Genomic DNA, 20,457 nt, shown 5'->3' with positions numbered 1-20,457 from the left:
CATTCCATTCTGCAATGTTTCTGTCTTGACATTCACCTTTTAGGTTGCGGGCCAAAATGTGAAGAGCGTCCGTTGGAGCTGCTGTTTGTGATTGACAGCTCAGAAAGTGTGGGGACAGCAAACTTCCTGATCATCAAAAATTTTGTGAAAACCCTGATTGACCGGGCTGCTCTGGACCTTGCCATAGTCCGCATAGGCATAATCAACTACAGCCACAAGGTGGAGAGGGTGGCCCAGCTGACGCACTTCTCCAGCAAGGACGACTTCAAGCTGGTGGTGGACAACATGCAGTACCTGGGGGAAGGTACCTACACGGCCACAGCCCTCCATGAAGCCAACCTCATGTTTCAAGCCGCAAGGCCGGGTGTCAAGAAAGTGGCCTTGGTCATCACAGATGGGCAGGCAGATAGCCGAGATCAAAAGAATCTGACAGAGGTGGTGAAGGACGCCAGGGACGCCGCTGTGGAAATATTTGTGATTGGGGTGGTGAAGAAAAATGACCCCAACTTCGATATGTTCTACCAAGAAATGAATCTAATTGCTAACGATAGTGGGCACGTTTATCAGTTTGATGACTTCAGTGCCCTTCAAGGTAAGGCTCAGCTCCAGGGCAAAGACACTTACATTGTTCTTCCAGGTACCATGTCACTGATCACCCTGAGCAATAATGGAAGCGGGGGCTAATGAGGCTTAGGCAAACATTAAATTGTAACATAAACTTCAGAAGGTAGAAGAAGCATTTAGTATTACCCTGTTTAGAGAGCATAATCCCTTGTCTTTATTCATTTTTTTAAATATATTTTATTGATTATGCCATTATAGTTGTTCTATTTCCCCCTTCAATCCCCTCCCCCTGCACACCCCTCCGCTACCATCCCCCCCAGCTTATGACCATGTGTCTCAAGTTCTTTAGAGTCTATATTTCCCATACTATTTTTCCCTCCCCCCTATCTATTTTCTACCTACTGTCTATGCTACTTATTCTCTGTACCTTCTCCCCCCCTTCTCCTCTTCCTACTCCCCTGTTGCTAACCCTCCATGTGATCTTCATTTCTATGGTTCTGCTCCTGATCTAGCTGTCCTCTTAGTTTGTTTTTTTGTTTTAGGTGTGGTTCTTAATAACTGTGAGTTTGCTGTCCTTTCATTGTTCATCTTTTTTATCTTCTTTTTCTTAGGTAAGTCCCTTTAACATTTCATATAATAAGGGTTTGGTGATGATGAACTCCTTGAATTTGATCTTATCTGAGAAGCACTTTATCTGTCCTTTCATGCTATATGAAATCTTTGCTGGATAGATCAATCTTGGATGTAGATCTTTGGATTTGATGACTTGGAATACTTCTCTCCAGCCCCTTCTTGCCTGCAAGGTCTCTTTTGAGAAATCCGCTGACAGTCTGATGGGAACTCCTTTGTAGGTGACTGTCCCCTTATCTCTTGCTACTTCTAGACTTCTCTCTTTCATTTTAATCTTGGCTAATGTAATGATGATGTGCCTTAGTGTGTTCCTTCTTGGGTACACCTTCTTTGGGACTCTTTGAGCTTCCTGGATTTCCTGGAAGTCTATTTCCTTTGCCAGATTGGGGAAATTCTCCTTTATTATTTGTTCAAATAAGTTTTCCACTGGTGGCTGTTCCTCTTCCCCTTCTGGTACCCCTATAATTCAGATGTTGGAATGTTTAAAGATGTCCTAGATGTTCCTAAGCCTCTCCTCATTTTTTTGAATTCCTGTTTTTTCATTCTTTTCTGTTTGGTCATTTTTTTCCTCTTTCTGGTCCACTCCTTTGATTTGAGTCCCAGTTTCCTTTCCATTGTTATTGGTTTCCTGTACATTTCCATTCATTTCAATTAGTTTAGCCTTCATATGTTCCTCTAATTTGTGACTATGATCAACCAGTTCTGTGAGCATTCTGATCACCAGTGTTTTGAACTGTGCATCTGAAAGTTTGGCTATTTCTTGGTCGCTTAGATTTATAGGCTCTGGGGTTCTGAGTTGTTCTTGAGCCATGTTTTGATCTGTGTGTGCCTGTTACGTATGAGGAGGTGTTCACCAGGGTGGGACCACCCAGGTTGCTGGTTTGTGACACTGTATGTGGGGGCGGGGTCAGAGAGGGACAATGGCGGTCCCCTCTGCCACTTTCCACCACCACTGGGGCCTGCACGATCTGTCTCATCACTTCGCTCCTTCACCGGTTTGTCTGCACTCGAATGTGTGACTGTGGTCAGTCCTAAGTGAGTCCACCGCCTTGTGCCCTCAGTGGGACCGCCCACTGTTCCACACCTGGAACCTACCTACGGCTGCTGGCAGGGCTGGGTTGTGAGCCAGCCCCGGTCAGTCTGGTGGATCTTTCCTGCCTGACCCTGCTCTGCTGCTGGCTCTACCCCTCTTACCAGTTTGGCTGAAGGGTTCATTGTTGTCAGACTTCAGTGAAGTTCAATTTTCTGTGGTTTTGGCTGCATTTTTGTTGCTAAAACTTTGTTATTTTTAAACTTGGTTGTGGGAGGAGGTACAGTGCTTCCACCTACGCCTCCATCTTGGTGGAAGTCCCCTTGTCTTTATTCATTAGGAACAAGTGCTGAGTTGGTCTTGGAGTTCACTGATGTATTTATGGTCAAGGAACATGGATGGATAGAACTTGGGGGTATTGCTAAGATTAATATTCAAAAAGTTACCTGACCTGCAGAAGAGATGGAGCAAGCCAGCAGCAAGGCAGAAAGTAACTGTAGAATCAATGAATTAGGAAGTGCATGATGAAGAAAAGTTATAGTAATCTAAAGGGATGAGAGACATAGTAACTAGGATTCTTCTATTGCATTATCTGTTCTTATAAATATTTTCAACATTCTCTGTTTTTTATAAGACCACCAAATTATATACACTAGAACAGATTACCTATACTATTTCAATCACCCACTCACCATTCTATGTAGACTCTGATAACAGGTCAAAACTTTCTCATCTGTGTACCCACTGCCCATTTTTGTTCCCTCTCAGGTTTCTTCAAATAGAACATTCTCTGTTTTTATGGAAACAGATAATTTAAATATGTGGATATCAGGAGTTTATCTTGCAGTGAACATTTTGAGTATTCATCCTACAGTCAATGCCTAGGTGATGGGTTTCCACACCTTACTTCACCCTCTCACAGGAACGAATGGTTCCTAAAAGGCATTCTCAGACACTCTCCCATCTAAGACTGAAGTGTGGTCATTATTGCTTTACAATGATACATGTTCCAGCTCTTTGGAAACTGACCATTCATTCTGGCAGGGCCCACACCTGGCAAGCTTGTGAAGGAGGTAAAGTTGGTGCTCCATGTGTTTCTAGGCTTTGGTTTGGCACCACCCTTTCTACTCCATCCCCTGGGAGAGAGGCCTGACTGAGCCTGGCACTGACCCTCCTTGTGCCATGCTGTTCGCAGCCTGCTCTGGGTCCCCGCACGGCTGGCCCTAACCATAGCATACCATATGCAGAACATTCCCACTGTCTAGTCACTCTTTTCTTGAGACCCTTCTAACCTGGGGTCCCATTTCCTTAATAGTCGGCTGGGTGGATAATCAGTTTGTCTGATACATTCAATCTCACTGGGCTGCTAACATGTTAGAATGACCAGAAGTATTGTGCATTTCAGAGACAAGTTGCTTGAAGAGTTTTATCATCTAAACTAAAGCAGTTAGTTATTTGTTCCAGCCTGAGAGGGCTATTGTTTTGGGGCTGGCTGGCCTTTTGCTGTCCCTAAAACTGCATGTTAAACTTATTAAGGGAGAGACTTGCCCCTTCCACAAAGTAGCTCACAGTTAACCAATGCTTTACATGAGCAAGCACTTAAGTCATTCTTTTGCTTATTTGGGCCTTCATATATTATTACATTTAATTAAATTAGTTAAATGGCCTCCTACTGATGATGTAAAAATGCTTTAAAACTTCTTTCCCCTCACAGTTGACTTCAAGTAATGGGAAAGTCTGTTTACTAAAAGGAGAATGGAGAGCTCTTTAAACAGGTCTTAAGTAATGTTTCCTTTTCCTACCTCCCTTTTCTACTTCTCTCTTAAAAGACACACTGAAGAAAAGACTGTTTGAAAAACTCTGTAGGAATTTTGATGACTACCTCAATGAAGTTTTGGGTTCGTCACTACTTCAGCCTGGACTTGGCGTGTCAGGGGAAGAGCTCAGTGTTTCCACGCCAGAGCCTCAGAAGAAAATTTCTGAGTCAGTAAGTGACCATCTTGCTGAATTTACAAGCTTAACATTGTGTTTTCTGTCTGCTTGACACCAAAGAACATCTCGCTTTGCATTGCCAAGAATCAGCTGAGGTATGTGTAGTTTCAGGTCCTTGGCTCTAAATATTAGCGCGTTTGTCTCCAGATTTCTAGTTCTGAAATAGCTCTGGGGCTGGTGAGAAGGATGATAAAGTTTAAAAATATTTCTATATTTTACCCTGGCTGGTGTAGCTCAGTGGATTGAGCATGGGCCTGTGAAGCAAAGGGTCACCAGCTCAATTCCCAGTCAGGGCAGATGCCTGGGTTGCAGGCCAGGTCCCCAGTGGGGGACACATGAGAAGCAACCACACACTGATGTTTCTCTCCCACTCTTTCTCCTTCTGTTCCCCTCTCTCTAAAAATAAATAAATAAAATATTAAAATTTTTTCTATATTTTATAAGTGATTATTTATTAATAATTGTTTTATTAGACCCCTGCCACCACTGAAGTAATTCTAGATACTAGAACAGATTAACCCTGTACTATTTGAATCACCCACTCACCATGCTATGTAGATTCTTTGATAATAGGCCACAACTCTTTCTCATCTGTGTACCCACTGCCCATTTTTAAAATTTATTTATTTATTTATTTATTTATTTATTTATTTATTTATTTATTTATTTATTTATTTTCAGAGAGGGGGAAGGGAGGGAGAAACAGAGGGAGAGAAAAATCAGTGTGTGGTTGCCTCTTGCATGCCCCCTACCAGGGACCTGGCCTGCAACCCAGGCATATGCCCCAACTGGGAGCTGAACTGGCAACCCTTTGGTTTGCAGGCCCCCACTCTATCCACTGAGCTATACCAGCCAGGGTGTCACTAACCATTTTTGTATCCTCCTAAGTTTCTTCAAAGTGCACAATGTTCAACCTGCCATTATGACTCAATCCAAGCCACACTCTTGCTCATTTAGCTTCTACTCCCTGTGCTCAGATGGAGACTGGGAGCGGGGCTAGGCATGCATTTGGTGCATGGTGGATGCTTTGTTTCAGATCAACAGAGAACTACCTCCTGAATGTACTGTGACAAATATCAATGTCTTCATAGCCAGCTTCTGGGCATCAAACTTAGCTAATCAGGTTACAAGTGATTATTAGGTTCTTTTAGGTCAAAATTGGAGAGCCTCCCATAATCACTGGCCAGTGGATGTTGTAGTCTCTTCTCCACCAAGTTACAACGAGGCAGGTCTAGACTAATCTTTACTAAACATGAGGACATCCTTTAGCAAGTGGGCACATATCTGCAAGCTCAATAAAGCCCCTGTCCTGTCCTCTTATGAAGTTTTCATGGACATGAAAGATTCATTATGAGCACATGCAACAGTATTCTAGCATCAGGATTCAGCTGCCTAGTTGGACTAAGGCCTTGAGGAATCTCCAGATCAGTAGGTAGATCTAGGACCATTCAGGCCTAGGAAGCCATTCCTAAAGAGACAGACTATAGGACTCACTAGATTTTTATACTCTTTTCCAGAATGGGAACAAAGGCCTCTAATATATTTCTATTTAGTTAAATATTAACCATCTCTGAGATGGGTAATTTCAGTTAGGGCAACAGACTGTCCCTGGACTATTGATTGAAATTAACACACACATTTATTCCATGTGGTTTATATCAGCCAGCAACCTCTTTCTGTAAAAGGCAACATGGAACATCTCTTTGGTTTTGCTGGCCGTTCCATCTCTGCTGCAATTATTCTGTCTGTGAAGAGCAACAGCACCACAGCCAGTACTTAATGAATGAATATGGCTGTGTGTGGATAAAATTATTTTCTAAACAGATAAAGACTAGAATTTGGCCCCCAGAGTTTGCTGACGCTGGTTTTTACTGAGCATTTTCAAATAAATTACAGACAATAATGTACACAGTCTGTCACTTTGTCCCTCTCCTAGTCGATTCGTGTCCCCTTCTAAAGGTTTCCCAAACAAGGGCAAACTAAGGTTTCATCCAGCAAGTGGTGCTGAAGCTGAGTTCACCTTGTAAGTCATGAATCCAGTATAATGTATTGACCATCCACTGTTGTAGTGGGTGGTGACTCCTTAAGAGATAGTTTCTGTCCAGGAGAAGTCCAGGGTCTATCGGGGAGTGGATAAGTATAAGAAGTGTTAATAACTTTAGTAGAGCTGTGGATAAAGCACAAGAGGTGGTACAGTTCATTTCAGGGCAAGGTGATGGAAGGCTTTATAGAGGTGGAGGCGGCCATGGGCAGAGTCTTAAGAATAAGCTGGGGTTTTTCAGGGTACTTACTGCAAAAGGAATGTGTAGGCAAAGGGGCATTCCAAAAGGCAGGACGTTTCAATAACTTAGTACAAGTTAAGTCTGACTAGATCCTAAAGTGTGTATGGCAGAATGGTGAGAATTAAATCTGGATAAATAACTTGAGCCATCAAGCTAAAGAGCTTGAACTGCATGCATAGGACAGGCAATCAGGAGAAAGCAGAAAGATTTTTAAATCAAGGGTCATATGGTCATATTGGGTTCATAGGAGGAATAACCCCAGTTTCAGTGTGAAAGCTAAATAGGAGGAGCAGGAGAGGAGACCAGAGACTGAGCTATGTGGAGTGATAGTCCAGGTGAGAGATGATGGGAGCATGAGAATAAAAGGAGGCATGGGCTGGAAAGCCATTTCTGGGGTCGAATGGACAATATTTGGTGATGCTGCGGATTGGAGGTTAGCGAGAGGGACAGGCTTGGGGATGACGGCTGGATTTCTAGCTTGGAGATGAGGGCGAATTTGAACACTGTCTACTGAGAGGGAGAAGATACGAGAACAGAATACAGTTTTTCTGACAGAAAATAATGAGCTTAGTTTGCACAACTCTACAGGTAAATTAGAGTTGCCTGAGGGAAATCCAAGGCAGCTGTGACACAGAATGAAAGACATTAAGACCCTATGCCTCCTATCATGACCCAAGAAGTCTGATGGCCCAGAGAGACCAGGGATGTTAATAGGTTATAACAGGAATGTTAATAGCTGATTCACTCTAGTAGCTGGGAAGGGAAGGGCATTAGAAGAATACATCCAAAATAGTTTGGATTTATGTCAGAGCCACATAGAAGAAAACTCAGCATCAGCTAGGTCTCTCTAGGGTGCCTGTTACTGAGGTGATGACAGTTCACAGTGAACTTGAGCTTCTCGGATTGCCCCTCTTTTCTCTAGACTGTCTCACCCTGACTCTCTTTGCAGAAGCATCACGACAAAACTGAACAATGAACGTTCCTAACAGACATTTGGTCTAACACACATATATGCATTTATTTCTGTCATTTGTGCATAGAAGACATATACATGCACACATGAATACCAAAACATATTTATAATATCTCTGCATGCACACCCACCTTTATCTTAAAGTATAATTATTATATCCAAACATCTAAAGTAAAATGAATCTGTCAAAACCTTTTGACAATTCTCAGACTGTTCCCAAGCCTACCCTAGGAAATACTGCAAAACAAATAATCTCAGAAGTCCCTTCTTGTGCCTCTATTTTCTTTCTCTGTTTTCCCTTCTACCTACTCCTTAAGATACTTATATCTATCCTTCTTTCCTCTTCTTTCTATCAACTCTCTTCTTAGGGAAAAGTTTGCTATTGGTTATTTACACTTCTGTGTGATATCTAAGTCAATAGGCTTCCACCTCCAAGAAGGACTTACACATAAAGCATTTTATATCATTGTGGAATAAGCTTGACAGACACTAAACGTCTGGAACAGTGTGTTGGGAAATAAAGAAAATTGAAGGATTTCCTAGGTTCTATTAAGTCCATAGCACTTCAGCAGTGCCCTTCCCTGTTGCTCTTTCCGGTCAGTTCTGGAGAGTGAAACCTGTACATCTATTTTACCATCTCTCTCCTGAAATGTCAGATCATTTATGCTATTCTGGAATTTGTCACATTTTACACTGTAAATAATTATTTATGTATTCACCTTAATTTTTCTAATGGACTTAAATTCCTTGAGGACATGATCTGTGTCTCATTAGACTTTGTATCCCATTCACAACCTAAAATTGTGCCTCAGTAAATACTTACTGACCAAATGAATGCTCTACCAACGGTTGGACTAAAAAATCTAAATATTTTCTTCAGTGAAAGGCATAAATTATATTATACATTTATTTTTTTAAGTATTTTATTTATTTATTTTTAGAGAGAAGGGAAGGGAAGGAGAGAGAGTGGGAGAGAAACATCAATGTGTGGTTGCCTCTCATGTGTCCCTTACTAGGGACCTGGCCTGCAACCCAGGCATGTGCCCTGACTGGGAATTGATATGAGCTGGTGACCCTTTGCTTCACAGGCTTGTGCTCAATCAACTGAGCTACACCCACCAGGGCTATATTATACATTTTTTAAAAACCACCCACCTTGCCTAGATGGGTCAGTGAGTTGGGTACTACCTGGAAAACCAAAAGGTAACTGCTTCAATTCCTGGTCAGGGCACATACCTGGGTTGTGGGTCAGATCCCAGGTTGGAGGTGTGTGAGAGGCAATGGGTCAATGTTTCTCTCCCTCTCCTCCCCTCTCTTTTAAAATAAATACATAAAATCTTTAAAAAACCCAAAACGCTTGTTTTCTTTGGAACTAATAATGCTGGCACTCCGTGTTCCTTTATTCTTTCAGGGTTTGCCAGTTGGGTTGAGATTTCCACGGTGTAAATTGAAGTAGGGAAATGAAATCAAGTATATCAATAAAAAGTAAAAAAAAAATGTTTGTTCACTGGAGTAGGTTTCTTGTAAGAATATTCTAGATCCCCCCAACATATGCATATATGCAAAAGACTAGAAAGGGAAGGAGCCCTGTCTACCCTTCCCATAAAGCTTTACATTTTTGTATTACAAAAAAACTGTCCCTGATTGCAAATAAGTTAAATAACTAGCAGCAGAGAGTTCTTCCTCTCCACTGAAAGAAGGCTGTGGGACTCCTATGCACAGAGCTTTCGTGGCAAGCCAGTAACGGCAATAACCAAGCTAACATAGGAAAAGTCCCTCTGGTCGCTCCTGCCCCAGGTGGGAAAATGTGGTGGAGGAAAGGGGGAGCTAGGACTCCCTACTTTCCCTCTGACGGCACCCTAAAGTATAGTGCAATGCTAGCCATAAGTGTAGAATGCAGGCTTTGCATCTATGGAAGAAATACATTTTCTCTATGAATGTACATTGATATTGATTAAAAAACTCACCCAGCAGGTTAACTTTGCTGGCTGTCCCTTCCTCTCTTGGTCCACCCTCCTACTTTTAGTGAGACCCCATCCCTGGTCCTCACTGGCCTCATTTCTTCCCCCTCACCATTGCCACACAAGCTGCTCAGAGAGCTCCATCTCAGTTTTCACTCTTGCTGTTCTTCCCATCTCATCCTCTTTTTGCCCCACAACTCTCTCTCTCATTCTTATTCTAGTTTGAGATCCATCTAAAGAAGGCCCCTTCTAATAGTGGGGCTCCCCTGGCAGGTTTTTTTTTGAGAGCTGGAGGCCTGGGTAGGTTCTGACTTGACATTGAAGTTAGATGGGGTCCTTCACCCCATAACCTGGTCCTAGGCTCTACCATCCTCAACTATGATGGCACAGGCAGTCCCCTACCTGTGCTCTGGGGCCTCTTCCCTTCCCTTCTCTCCTAAGACAAGGACCTTGCTTCACTGCTGTGCTCCTTCCTGCCAATATTTCAGACTCCTGCTCCATAGTCAGTAAACAGGCTTCAGACTCTCCCATCTAAAACATTCCCTAACCCTCCTGTAGTTCACATATCCTTCTTTTACTATCCTACCTCTTTTTGTAATAAAATTATTCCACAGGCCAGTCTCTGCTATTGTTTCCTCTCCGTGTCTCTGTCTGTCTCTCTCTCTCTCTCTCTCTGTCTCTCACACACACACACACACACGCACACACACACACAACTTCCCTCTCCCTCTGGCTCTCACTTTCAAATCCTTCACTTCTACTTACTGCAGGTGCCCTCTGAAGTCAGGCCACTGCCTCCAGTGTGGCACTGGAGCTCTGCTGGGAAAGCCACCAATAACCTCCTAATTGTCAAACCCTTATCGCCATCTCGTTACTTATCTTTTCTCTTTCACGTATAACACCAGGCCATTCATTTCTTTGATTCTGAGTGTTCTCTCTCCTTCTCCTCTCACCCTTCTGAACATTCTCTTAATTACTTTTGAGGTTTCTCTTTCTTTCTTTACCCGTTAAATATTAAACTCTTAATTTGTCTGAGATTTGTCCTTAGCCTGCACTTCTCCTTGTTCCACATTCTTTTTCTCAGTTTCAAACCTAACTGCTCTCCACTCTACCTCCCCAACCCAGACCTTTCTTTCTCCTGGGCCCCAGGTTGATGTCTTTGGTGGTCTCTGCACACTTTATTCCCCCCACATTCAACATGGACCGTGTTCACAGTGCTGCTCCTCCAGATTCCCCCCGGGATTGCAGTCCCACCAGCCAGCCAAGTACCTGACAAGAAACCTGGGATACGTCTCTGGCTCTGTTCTTGCTTTGCTTTCCATAGTTGTTGGTACTGTCCTCTTTGGTCTGATCATTTCTCTATCCATTCTCTCGACTCTGTTCTCCTTATCCATATCTCTACTGACTCATCACTTCATGTCTATGTGGCTTCAGAATACTGGTTCCATCTTTCTTTTCTATATCCCATTCCATTTATCCATTACTTGTTGATGGTATAATTATATTTATTTTTTATTCATAAAAATAACATCATTGAATTATTGTTTGTATGTAATTCCATTTGAGTGGGATTTCCTTTTTTTTAACTTTATTTTTAGACAGGGGGGAAAAGAAGGGAGAATGAGAGGGAGAGAAACATCAGTGTGTGGTTCCTCTCACGTGCCCTGTACTGGGGACCTGGCCCGCAGCCCAGGCAAGTGCCCTGACTGGGAATCGAACCTGCAGCCCTTTGCTTCACAGTCTGGCATTTAGTCCACTGAGCCACATCAGCCAGTGCTGGGCTAAATTTTCTTAATAATCTATTATAACATTGCATATATTTTAATTTGGTACTAAGCCTCCATGACAGTAGATGAGGAAAAATAACATAATATTTCAGAGAAAACATCTGTGTTTTCTCTTAATGTCCTATGCAAGTAAAATGTAGATTGCTCAATCATATTATACTCACTATTAAATGAATATGGTCTGTTCAAAGGCCATACTTAATCCTTTCAAATTATATGGACTTTTTAAACTTTTGAAAAACACTTGGGACTGAGCCTACTGTTAGTTTACTGTTTCCACTAATAGGAAAACTAGGTTGATTTCCTGAAATTAGACTTAATTATTTATAAATGGCCTTGACTAAGCCACATTTATACAGATATGGTCATACCAGTCAATATAATTTATTGTTTTAATACAGGTAACACTGTCTCATTGTGGTGGTAAAAAATAAAAACAGAAACAAAAATCAATTCTCTTTGATAAAATCCTACTTAACAACTAATTCTTGTTGAGCATTGCTGTGTGAAGATGTTATCTAAGCATCCTATACTGCCAATAACAGACTTATTAACTTTAAGATGCTCCTGTCCTATGGTGGAGAGAAAAAAATTGCAAACTGTCTAGAAGAAATATCCCAGACCTAGAAGTCAGGAAATGTGGTGGTCTCAATGCTAAAGTTACATATTTATCTTCTTGAATCCAAAGTTTATGTATATTTTTATTATGTTATTTCAGAGATTGGGATATGTCTAGTTAGTGCGTTGTGGTCTTTTTTTAAAATGACTTTAAAAATGTATAGTGTATCTCACAATGAATGACATCCTAGAAATGAAATCTAGTACTTGACATTGGGTGAAGTATCTATTTCTTTTTTTTTCTTTTATCCTCACCTGAGGTCATTTTTTTCATTGCTTTTTAGAGAGAGGGAGGGAGGGAGAGAAAGAGAAACACCAATTTATTGCCTCTCATACGCAACCTGATGGGGGATTGAACCTGCAACCTAGCTATGTGCCCTGACCAGGAATCGTACCCACAACCTTTTGGTGTACAGGACACTCCAACCAAATGAGCCACATCAGCCAGGGCTGAAGCACCTGTTCCTTAATATTTCCATTTCCTAATTTATAAAATAAAGGATTCTTACCAGAACATTCTTTCTTTTGTAAAAGTATATGATTAGAACAGTCAAAAACATAATGTGCCCAATGCCATAAACATTTACTGGGCATTATATTAGTGTATGAGAGGGTTTAAATAAAATAAAATACTGTAGTTTTCCCTCTAGGAAAGCTGCAGGTGATCAGGGGGGATGCAGCCCCAAAACTCAAGGTGTTCCTGACAGTCCTCAGCAACCTTAAATGCATGTAAAGAACATTCAGTTTAAGTATGTTAAGTGCTGAAAGTCCTGGCAAAAAAATGCTATCACCTGGAAAGAGTCAATCAAGGTCGGAAGCCTGGGAAGCCAGGCACCTTGCAGGCACTGGCTGCTGGGCCAGCTGGCAACAGCAGAATCCCCACAGCCAACTGGGAGAAACTTGCACCCGCACTGCTGGGAAAAGCTAAGACTGAACACTGGGGCTAATGCAGACGATCATTTGCATTCATGCAGAGAAGACATGGGCTCAGATTTGAAGAGTGGGTCTGTAATAGATGCAAGATTCTGTGTTATGAACTATGAGGGGAGTGTTTGGGAATCAGAAACCAAATGGCCTTTTGGAATTGTGTAGAGCCTGGCTAATAATCCTCCTTTGGGTCATACATTCATCATGTTCCTAGGATGCTGCTCAAAATCTGTTTCCCTCCTCTTACACATCTGCCCAAAGACTGAAAGGAACTGACACATCTGCTTGTCCAGCTGCACAGAGCAGCCCGGGGCTCCGCGTCCTGGCCCTTCACGTGCCCTTTGTCTCCTGTTCTTTGTCTTTTCACTGTGCTGAGCCCCTGCTTGAAGCTGGGCCCATTGCTCTCCTTGAAGGCAAGCCAGTGTGGTGGGAGTGGAAACGTGTGGAGCTTATAGGTAGGCTCCTGTGTTTAGGCGTAAGATTCATACAACAGAGAAGACATTAAACAAACCTCTGAGTTCCACCTCCCAGACGTAACCATTGTTTACATTTGTTCACTCACCCTTGCTTCAAAAAAGTTCATGTCCTTGCTTGTTTTAAGTCTCTATCTCCCCCTCTTTCCGTAGTGAACCACTACTGTGAATATGGTGTGTATTTCACCAGTCAGGTTTGGGGCTGCTTAACTCCCACTTTTAGAACTAGAAGTTATGTTAGGGTCTAAGCTTTTCCTATTTTAAAATGATGATATTAAAGCCTAGAGGAATTAAATAATTAATCCAAAGTCCTTTGCCCCCCTTCTTCCTCTCTCTTTCCTTCTCCCTCTCCCATTCTGAATTTATCCAGCGGCCACTATTTGCTTATCTATGCTATTAAAGACTTTTTTTTTAAAGAAGAGGAAGGAAGGAAAAAATAGAAGAGAAATGTGGTGTGGCTTAATTTCTCTTATCAGGAAAGGGATGTTTACATGGGAAACAGGAAGTGATACAAGACAGTGTAGGATTAAAGTTTAACTTCCAATATGATCGGGGCCAAGTAGAGAAGCCTTAGAAGGTACGTGCACCATCTGGAAGAAAAAGTCTGTACTGACTGGGTTGCTGGGGAAGGTTCAGTGGCTGGGGACCATGGTGGCGGGTTCATTTTGAGCCAGATGCAGGATGAAGAGGAAGTAATGAAAGAAAGGTCACCGCAAGGTGTGCTGGGAGGAGCGGCAGGTGAGCTTAGGAGAGTGTGGAGGAGACAGTGTGTAGCGTGGCCACGTATCAGCTGGAGAATTTTTTACCTAACCAATTGGTAATTATCTCTTTTTTCAACCATGATATCTAATAAATGGTGATAGTTGAAGGAAGATACTCAGTAGTGAGAGTGCATGCTGCTAAAGCTTTTTAGAAGACAGCTTTGTCTCATAAGCTCATATAGGTGATCACTTTAACCAGCAATCAGCCATGTGGTTTCTAACAGAAAAAAAAAAGCAAATAAGCCCTGGCTGGTGTGGCTCAGTGGATTGAGCGCGGGCCTGCGAACCGAACAACCATGGTTCGATTCCCAGTCAGGGCACATGCCTGGGTTGCAGGCCAGTTCCCGGCAGGGGACGCATGAGAGGCAACCATACATTGATATTTCTCTCCCTCTCTCCTTCCCTTCCCCTCTAAAGATAAGTAAATAAAATCTTTAGGAAAAAAAAAGCAAATAAACCAAACATTTTAAAGAGCCATTGTAATTAGGTATGTTCTATATTTAAAATGGTATATTGAGTCACAGTAAAATATATGGAACCAGGATATATTAAATTTAAAAACCATAAAAACCAACATAATACAGTAATTTTTTGTTACAAAAATATATGCACATAGCAAAAAGACTGAGGGAAAAATGCACCTGAATATGGTGCATCATCAACAATGATGATTTCTGGGAGGTAGAATCCATCGTTTGTGACTTCTCTGTTCTTGTTGCTGGTTCAGATTTTCTAAAATCCCTTCAATGAACATGTTTGCTTTTGTAATAAAGGAGAAAATTATAAAAATGGCAAACCATAACAGTTATGTATTTTTAAAAATACAATCTGAATCTCATGGAGCCAAAAATAAATTATTCTTATTTATGAAAAATAATTTCACTGTTTCTAAGAACCTGAGGCGTGATGCTCTCGGGGGTCAAAATTCCCAAATGATGACATGATTGAGAAAACACACACTCCAAAAATATAAGCGGTACAGAGTAACTGATGAGGCCTTAAAACCTGAGTAAGGTAACGACTTCAAGGCCGCGTTAATCCCTTTACGAAAGCTGTGCTGTCTAGTGCGCTCCTTCAAAGGGTCAGTCTGGCCCGAGAGCTGGCATATCTGCTGTGTGGTCTGTTGTAGTGCTTTGACATGCTCGTTGGATAAAGTGTGCTTCAGGCGACCTCCTCCTTTAACTTACTTTGTTTAAAAAGAAGTATGGTGCGGAGGGGAACCCAACACTATTTCTTTCCTGAAATAGGCATTTCTCAGATTTTTGCCACTAGCTTACCAATAATTTGGGGGAAGCTCCTTAATCATTTGGAACTTCAAGCTCCCCCCCTAGAAAATGGAGTACTGAGAAAATTTTCCTCCAGCCTTAAAATTCTCTAGTTCTGTGATTATAACACAAGTTCTTATTCAAATTGTCGTATGTATACACAAACCATTCTGAAAGAAATAAAAATGCCAGATGAACCACAGTTTTACCTCCATTTGCACCAAAAGCTGTGTTTGGGGTCCAGTGAAAATCCACTACTCTATTTGAATTGAGTGTCCATTCATATGCCGCTGATGACCCGATCAGTCCCAATGGAAATATTTGCTTTGATTTACTTGGTAGGACTTTAATTACTGTAAATATATACACACCAACAATAGACTTGATTAGCATTCCCTGGGTGTGTGTGTGTGTGTGTGTGTGTACAGAATCAAAAGCAGTAGAACGGCTTTGGTGGCAGAGAGCAGCAAATGATGACAGCTCTGGTCACAGAGTGACGAGAAACACAGGTAAGATAGCGTCAAAAATGACCTGTATGTAGTTCGCAGATTTGCCCATTTAAATAACTTTTGAAAAAGCAAACAAATTTCAAAAATAGACAAGGGGGGCCCTGCCAACATAAATGACCATACTGTGTCAGAACAGAATAATCAATTCAACTCCATGTGGATGACAATTACATCTTTAACCCACAAAATTTGCTTCTGAAATTCTAATCCTTTGTTCCTTACCTAACATTTAACTTCTTAGAAGCTAAGCATCCTGCAGTGTTTGACACATGCTGGGGTCTGGATAACAGGATAAGATGAAAAGGGATGACTGTCGTTTTTACTTTAGCATATTATTGTCCTTGCCACCCCTATTCCCATTCTCAAAATTGATTGAGTTTGGATGGATATTTTGGAATAAACTTTTAAATTTTCTAGTATTAGGAAATGGAGAGAAAAAGATCATGAAAAAAATGGTCAAAGAAATGAATGATTATCTTCTCTCCTCATACCAATGACTAAGAATGAAGACAAACTCCGCCCGACCTCCCATCTTCCGTGCCCTACATGTGGACCTCTCTGGAGGGCTCAGCACAGAAGCACGTGTGCATGGGAAGTGTGTGTGAGTGTGTACACATACACCCACATAGAGTAGTAGGAAAACCCATAATTAGGTATTCAGAGACATATCACATAGAAGAGGGGCATCATTTCCTAAGATTTTATTAAAAGAATTAATATTGGAGAGTTGGGAGAAGCAGCATGGTTCTTCCTTAAATGTTCCCCAAAGCAAGTTCACCTTTTTGACTTGATATCACCAGAAACAAAAATGTGAACTTTTTGTGTAGGTCAACATCCTCGGAGCCCAGGACAAAGAGAATGAGCCTCCAGAACCTACTCGGGCTGACTGGCTGGCCACCACCCCTTCATCTGAGGCTGCCACCACCCTGGGGCCATTGCTCAGCATCCGCGAGGACAAGGCAGAGGGACCAGAAACAAGAACTCCCAGTGCCATTTTGAACTTAGAGTTGGAAGACTGGGTGCACAAAGGTAAGATATCTGTGAACCAGCTGCTGCATCTATGTGTGAAGAAGGCACCAACACAGTCTCTGTGATCTCCTTTAGAGAGAATGCATTTTAATTGTAAACAGTGTCAGACAAAATGTAATTTTCATTTTATTATATAGAAAATTGAAAAACTGGCTGCAGTTTAAAGTTCTGTAGTGTTTGTTATTATTGTTTTTCATTTGAATGTCTTTACAGAGGGTTGTGTTCTTGTGTTTGCCATATAGTCCCTACCACTCCCTATTATATTACACTCAGCCTTCACACATACAGACATTTGAATTTTGAATCCTAGGTTGTAGAAGAGGAAAAAGAGCCAGAACCTTGATTCATTAACATAGTTTCTATAGAATTAATATCTACAGAAATTAATCATTAGGTACAGTTTCTGAAGAACAAGCCAGGAAGACAATACCCTTGCTTCAAAGAAGACAAGATTGGCTTGAAAACAAGTTACACAATATCATTTTGAAGAGCAAAGGTAGTGAAAATTCACTGCTTCTTTCCAATTGGTTTAAGGAGTGCTCATTTAGTTTCAGAAGTAATTGAGACACACTTCAAATCCAGGGAAATGATGATGAGAGATGGGGGGAGGGCTGGTTGTGATTCTGAGAAATGAAGCTTACAACACATACGCCGGCTCACAGAACACAGAAAGCAGCAAGTATCCATTTGGTCTTTCTGTGGATTCTCTCTTCCTCAGGTAAGAAATATGAATTTCTTCATATGGCGCACTAAGGAGCACTATGAAATAAAAAGGGCTTTAACAAAGGATTTTTTGTTGTAGCTTTTCTTTGCTTTTTACAGCGGATGTATTCCTGAAACTTATTTGTATACTGACACAAAAGGTCATGTTTTTATCACCCTGCAGGGGCACCTCTTTATAGACGACAATTGTCACATGAAGGAAAGCCCTTTACTTTTTTGTAACTTAAAGGAATCTGTCTTTTTTAGTGGCACAATGGCATGGGATTGTGGTGGTACTTTCTAGAAACAAAGTACAAGGAAGTGTGTATGGAAAGCCCAAAACCATCTTCATTCCAAATATTAATTTAATTTTTAGTCCATTGCAAAGTAAATTGGGAAGTTCTGTTTTTTCTCCTGTCAACTAATCATCACAAGAATATTAGCCAGTGAAGGCTCACAGTGTTATGCTTTCAAAGAAATATGAATTTCTAATGGGGTTTCATGAAGATGGAAAGTTTTATGTTTTCAAAGGACTGTATATTTCATGGTGGATTTTCAGGTGGTGGAGGAGATGTTTTGGGTGTTAGAGAACTCTTCTTTAACTCAAAACAGTATTTTCCTAGTTGGTGGGTTAGTGTGCACGGAGAACAAATTGTATAAAGCCTTTATTTTTCATCTTGTCAGTGAACAAAACGCCTATAACAATACACGGCCCTTTTCTCTACCTAGACCATAGGTGTTTAGAGGACCTAAAGCCCGGAAACTGCAGTGAGTACGTGGTACGGTGGTATTACGACAAGCAGGTCAACTCCTGCGCCCGCTTTTGGTTCAGTGGCTGTAACGGCTCAGGAAACAGATTCACCAGTGAAAAGCAGTGTCAGGAAACCTGCGTTCAAGGATGAGCCGGTAAGCCCACCTGTAATGAGACCAATCTACATCTCTATCAAGTCTAGAAAGAACCTTTATAATTTCAGCATATTCACCCAATATAAACAAAGCACCATATTTGATTGTATACTATTTGTAATTTATAAACACAGTTGAGTCCTGATAACCACACTGGGATGTGGATGTTATTAACCACTTTCATAGGTAAAGAAGCTGAAGCTCCAAGGGGTTTAGTAATCTGTTAACAGTGACCCAGCTGGAAGATGGCAGAGCTGAGGATTTGACTCAGAGCCATGAAACCTCAATATGTAGGTTTTAGTATCTACTTCACAACCTGCAATGCGGTTTCTGATTCCTGTTCATTCCTGTTCTATGTGTTATGTCGGGTGAAACTCCTTCCCCAGCCCAGGCCCCCATTCCTCCCTGGTCCCATTCACCCACTTCAGTCGCTCAAACCCCTCACAGCCATGCCAGCAGCAAAGGGTGGGTAGGTGGTGGAGAAGGACTTGGGTGTGGGAATCAGGTGTGGTGGGAGTATGTTTGTACATAGGAGGTCATCAGATAAAGATATCCTGCTTGAAGGAAACCAGCAAGATGGAATGGTTCTGAGAAATGGGAGGTGCTGGGATAGGAGGTGGAGTGGTGTGCTGAGGATTTTCCCCTCTTGCTGTGAAAGTGAATAAAAAACCACTCTGAGTTAAAATGACTTAATTCACATGGATTAACAACTGTCACTCTGCACTCCTCCAACATGTTTGGTAAAAAATCCTTATTGTATGTTAAAACTATATACAGAAACCAAAAATTGAAATGTAAATAAAGGAACTTTTCTCATCCTGCCTTGGAAACATGTAAATAATGACTTTCAATTCCAGGAGGATAGAAAAAGAAGGCACTAGACAGCCAGGAACTTTAAACCCACATCCACTCGCGAGGAGGGCGTTTTAAAGAAAGGCCTTAAGCTGAAAAATGAGCCACCAAATTGAAATATGACCCAATAGAGTAATAGAGAACTGGCTGTGTCATTTTACAATAATTCTGTGACACCCCGTCTGGGAGGATCATCAGTTGTGAGCTATGCTCAGACAGCACTTGTATCTGTCTCACGGTGCCCTTCCTTCTTCTTTCAGGCCTGTGACCCGCATTCAAGGTCAGTGGCACACACGCACACACAAAAAAAAAGCACTCAAGGAAAAAGGTGCTGGAAGAAGAGCCATCTTAGCAAAAATAATTTTGTGTTGTTTGGTTAAATGTTTGTGATGTAATATTTGATACTCCAAAAGAATATAAGCAATGTACTTGTCGGTTTAAAAATACTATCATAAGGTGAACACTAGTGAATACTTCGCACAGAGGATGACCAATTCCACGGGGACTTCCGGTGCGTCCCTCCACCATCCTAGCCCCTATCTCCTGTCAGGGATAATTCATCTTGAATTGCGTGTTTACCGTTTTGCTTTGCTATTGTTTCTTATATGTAATTTTGCAGGTAAAACCACATCTATCTGTATGTATCTCTAAACAATACACAATTTTGCTTATTTTAGAATGTTATAAAAATGGTACCATATTTGAGTCTTTTGCAACTTGCTATTTTCATTCAATATTATAATTAATCCATATGTCTTACCATTTGCATTCCTAAAAATATCTACATGAGTTCTTACAAATTTATTATTTAGGCATTTTGGGCTTTAGAAAATTTATTTCATAATATATCATTCTTTGCAACTTGGTATGTTATTGCATTGTAATTCATTTACTTTCACAGTTGTATATTTGTGTGAATCTATCATATTTAAAGATTGTCTTGTCTATGATCAATTACATTGTTTCTGTTTATTTACTTATTTTTTCCCGTTTCATCGGCATTGCTATAAATACTCCTATGCACAGCTTTGGGTGCACATGTGCCAGTATTTTCCTAGGATATACACCCCAAAATAAAATTGCTGGGTTGCAGAATATGTAAACATTCAAAAACAGTATATCATACCAAATCAAAACGTCTTCCAAAGCGTTTGAACTGATTCATTATAAACTCTCACCAGTTTTGTATAAGAGTT

At 41.2% G+C, this 20,457-nt stretch overlaps 1 protein-coding gene across 1 annotated transcript in view; it reads left to right on the top strand.

Annotated features, from left to right (window-relative positions):
- The window catches only part of COL28A1 (collagen type XXVIII alpha 1 chain), a 149,085-nt gene extending 129,079 nt beyond the window's left edge, over positions 1 to 20,006 (top strand). The window contains exons 32-36 of the mRNA XM_037136685.2: positions 44 to 592; positions 4,054 to 4,211; positions 16,600 to 16,801; positions 18,233 to 18,409; positions 19,522 to 20,006. Coding sequence (XP_036992580.2) covers positions 44 to 592; positions 4,054 to 4,211; positions 16,600 to 16,801; positions 18,233 to 18,405 — 1,082 coding nt within the window. The 3' untranslated portion in view covers positions 18,406 to 18,409; positions 19,522 to 20,006. The remainder of the gene's footprint in view (positions 1 to 43; positions 593 to 4,053; positions 4,212 to 16,599; positions 16,802 to 18,232; positions 18,410 to 19,521) is intronic.
- The last annotated feature ends 451 nt before the right edge of the window (positions 20,007 to 20,457 follow it).

Source organism: Artibeus jamaicensis, unplaced genomic scaffold (genome assembly GCF_021234435.1).
Source record: "Artibeus jamaicensis isolate MK-2021 breed Jamaican fruit bat unplaced genomic scaffold, CSHL_Jam_final contig_923, whole genome shotgun sequence".
In the NCBI taxonomy this organism is placed as follows: domain Eukaryota; kingdom Metazoa; phylum Chordata; class Mammalia; order Chiroptera; family Phyllostomidae; genus Artibeus; species Artibeus jamaicensis.
This window is presented reverse-complemented; position numbering and strand designations above follow the sequence as displayed.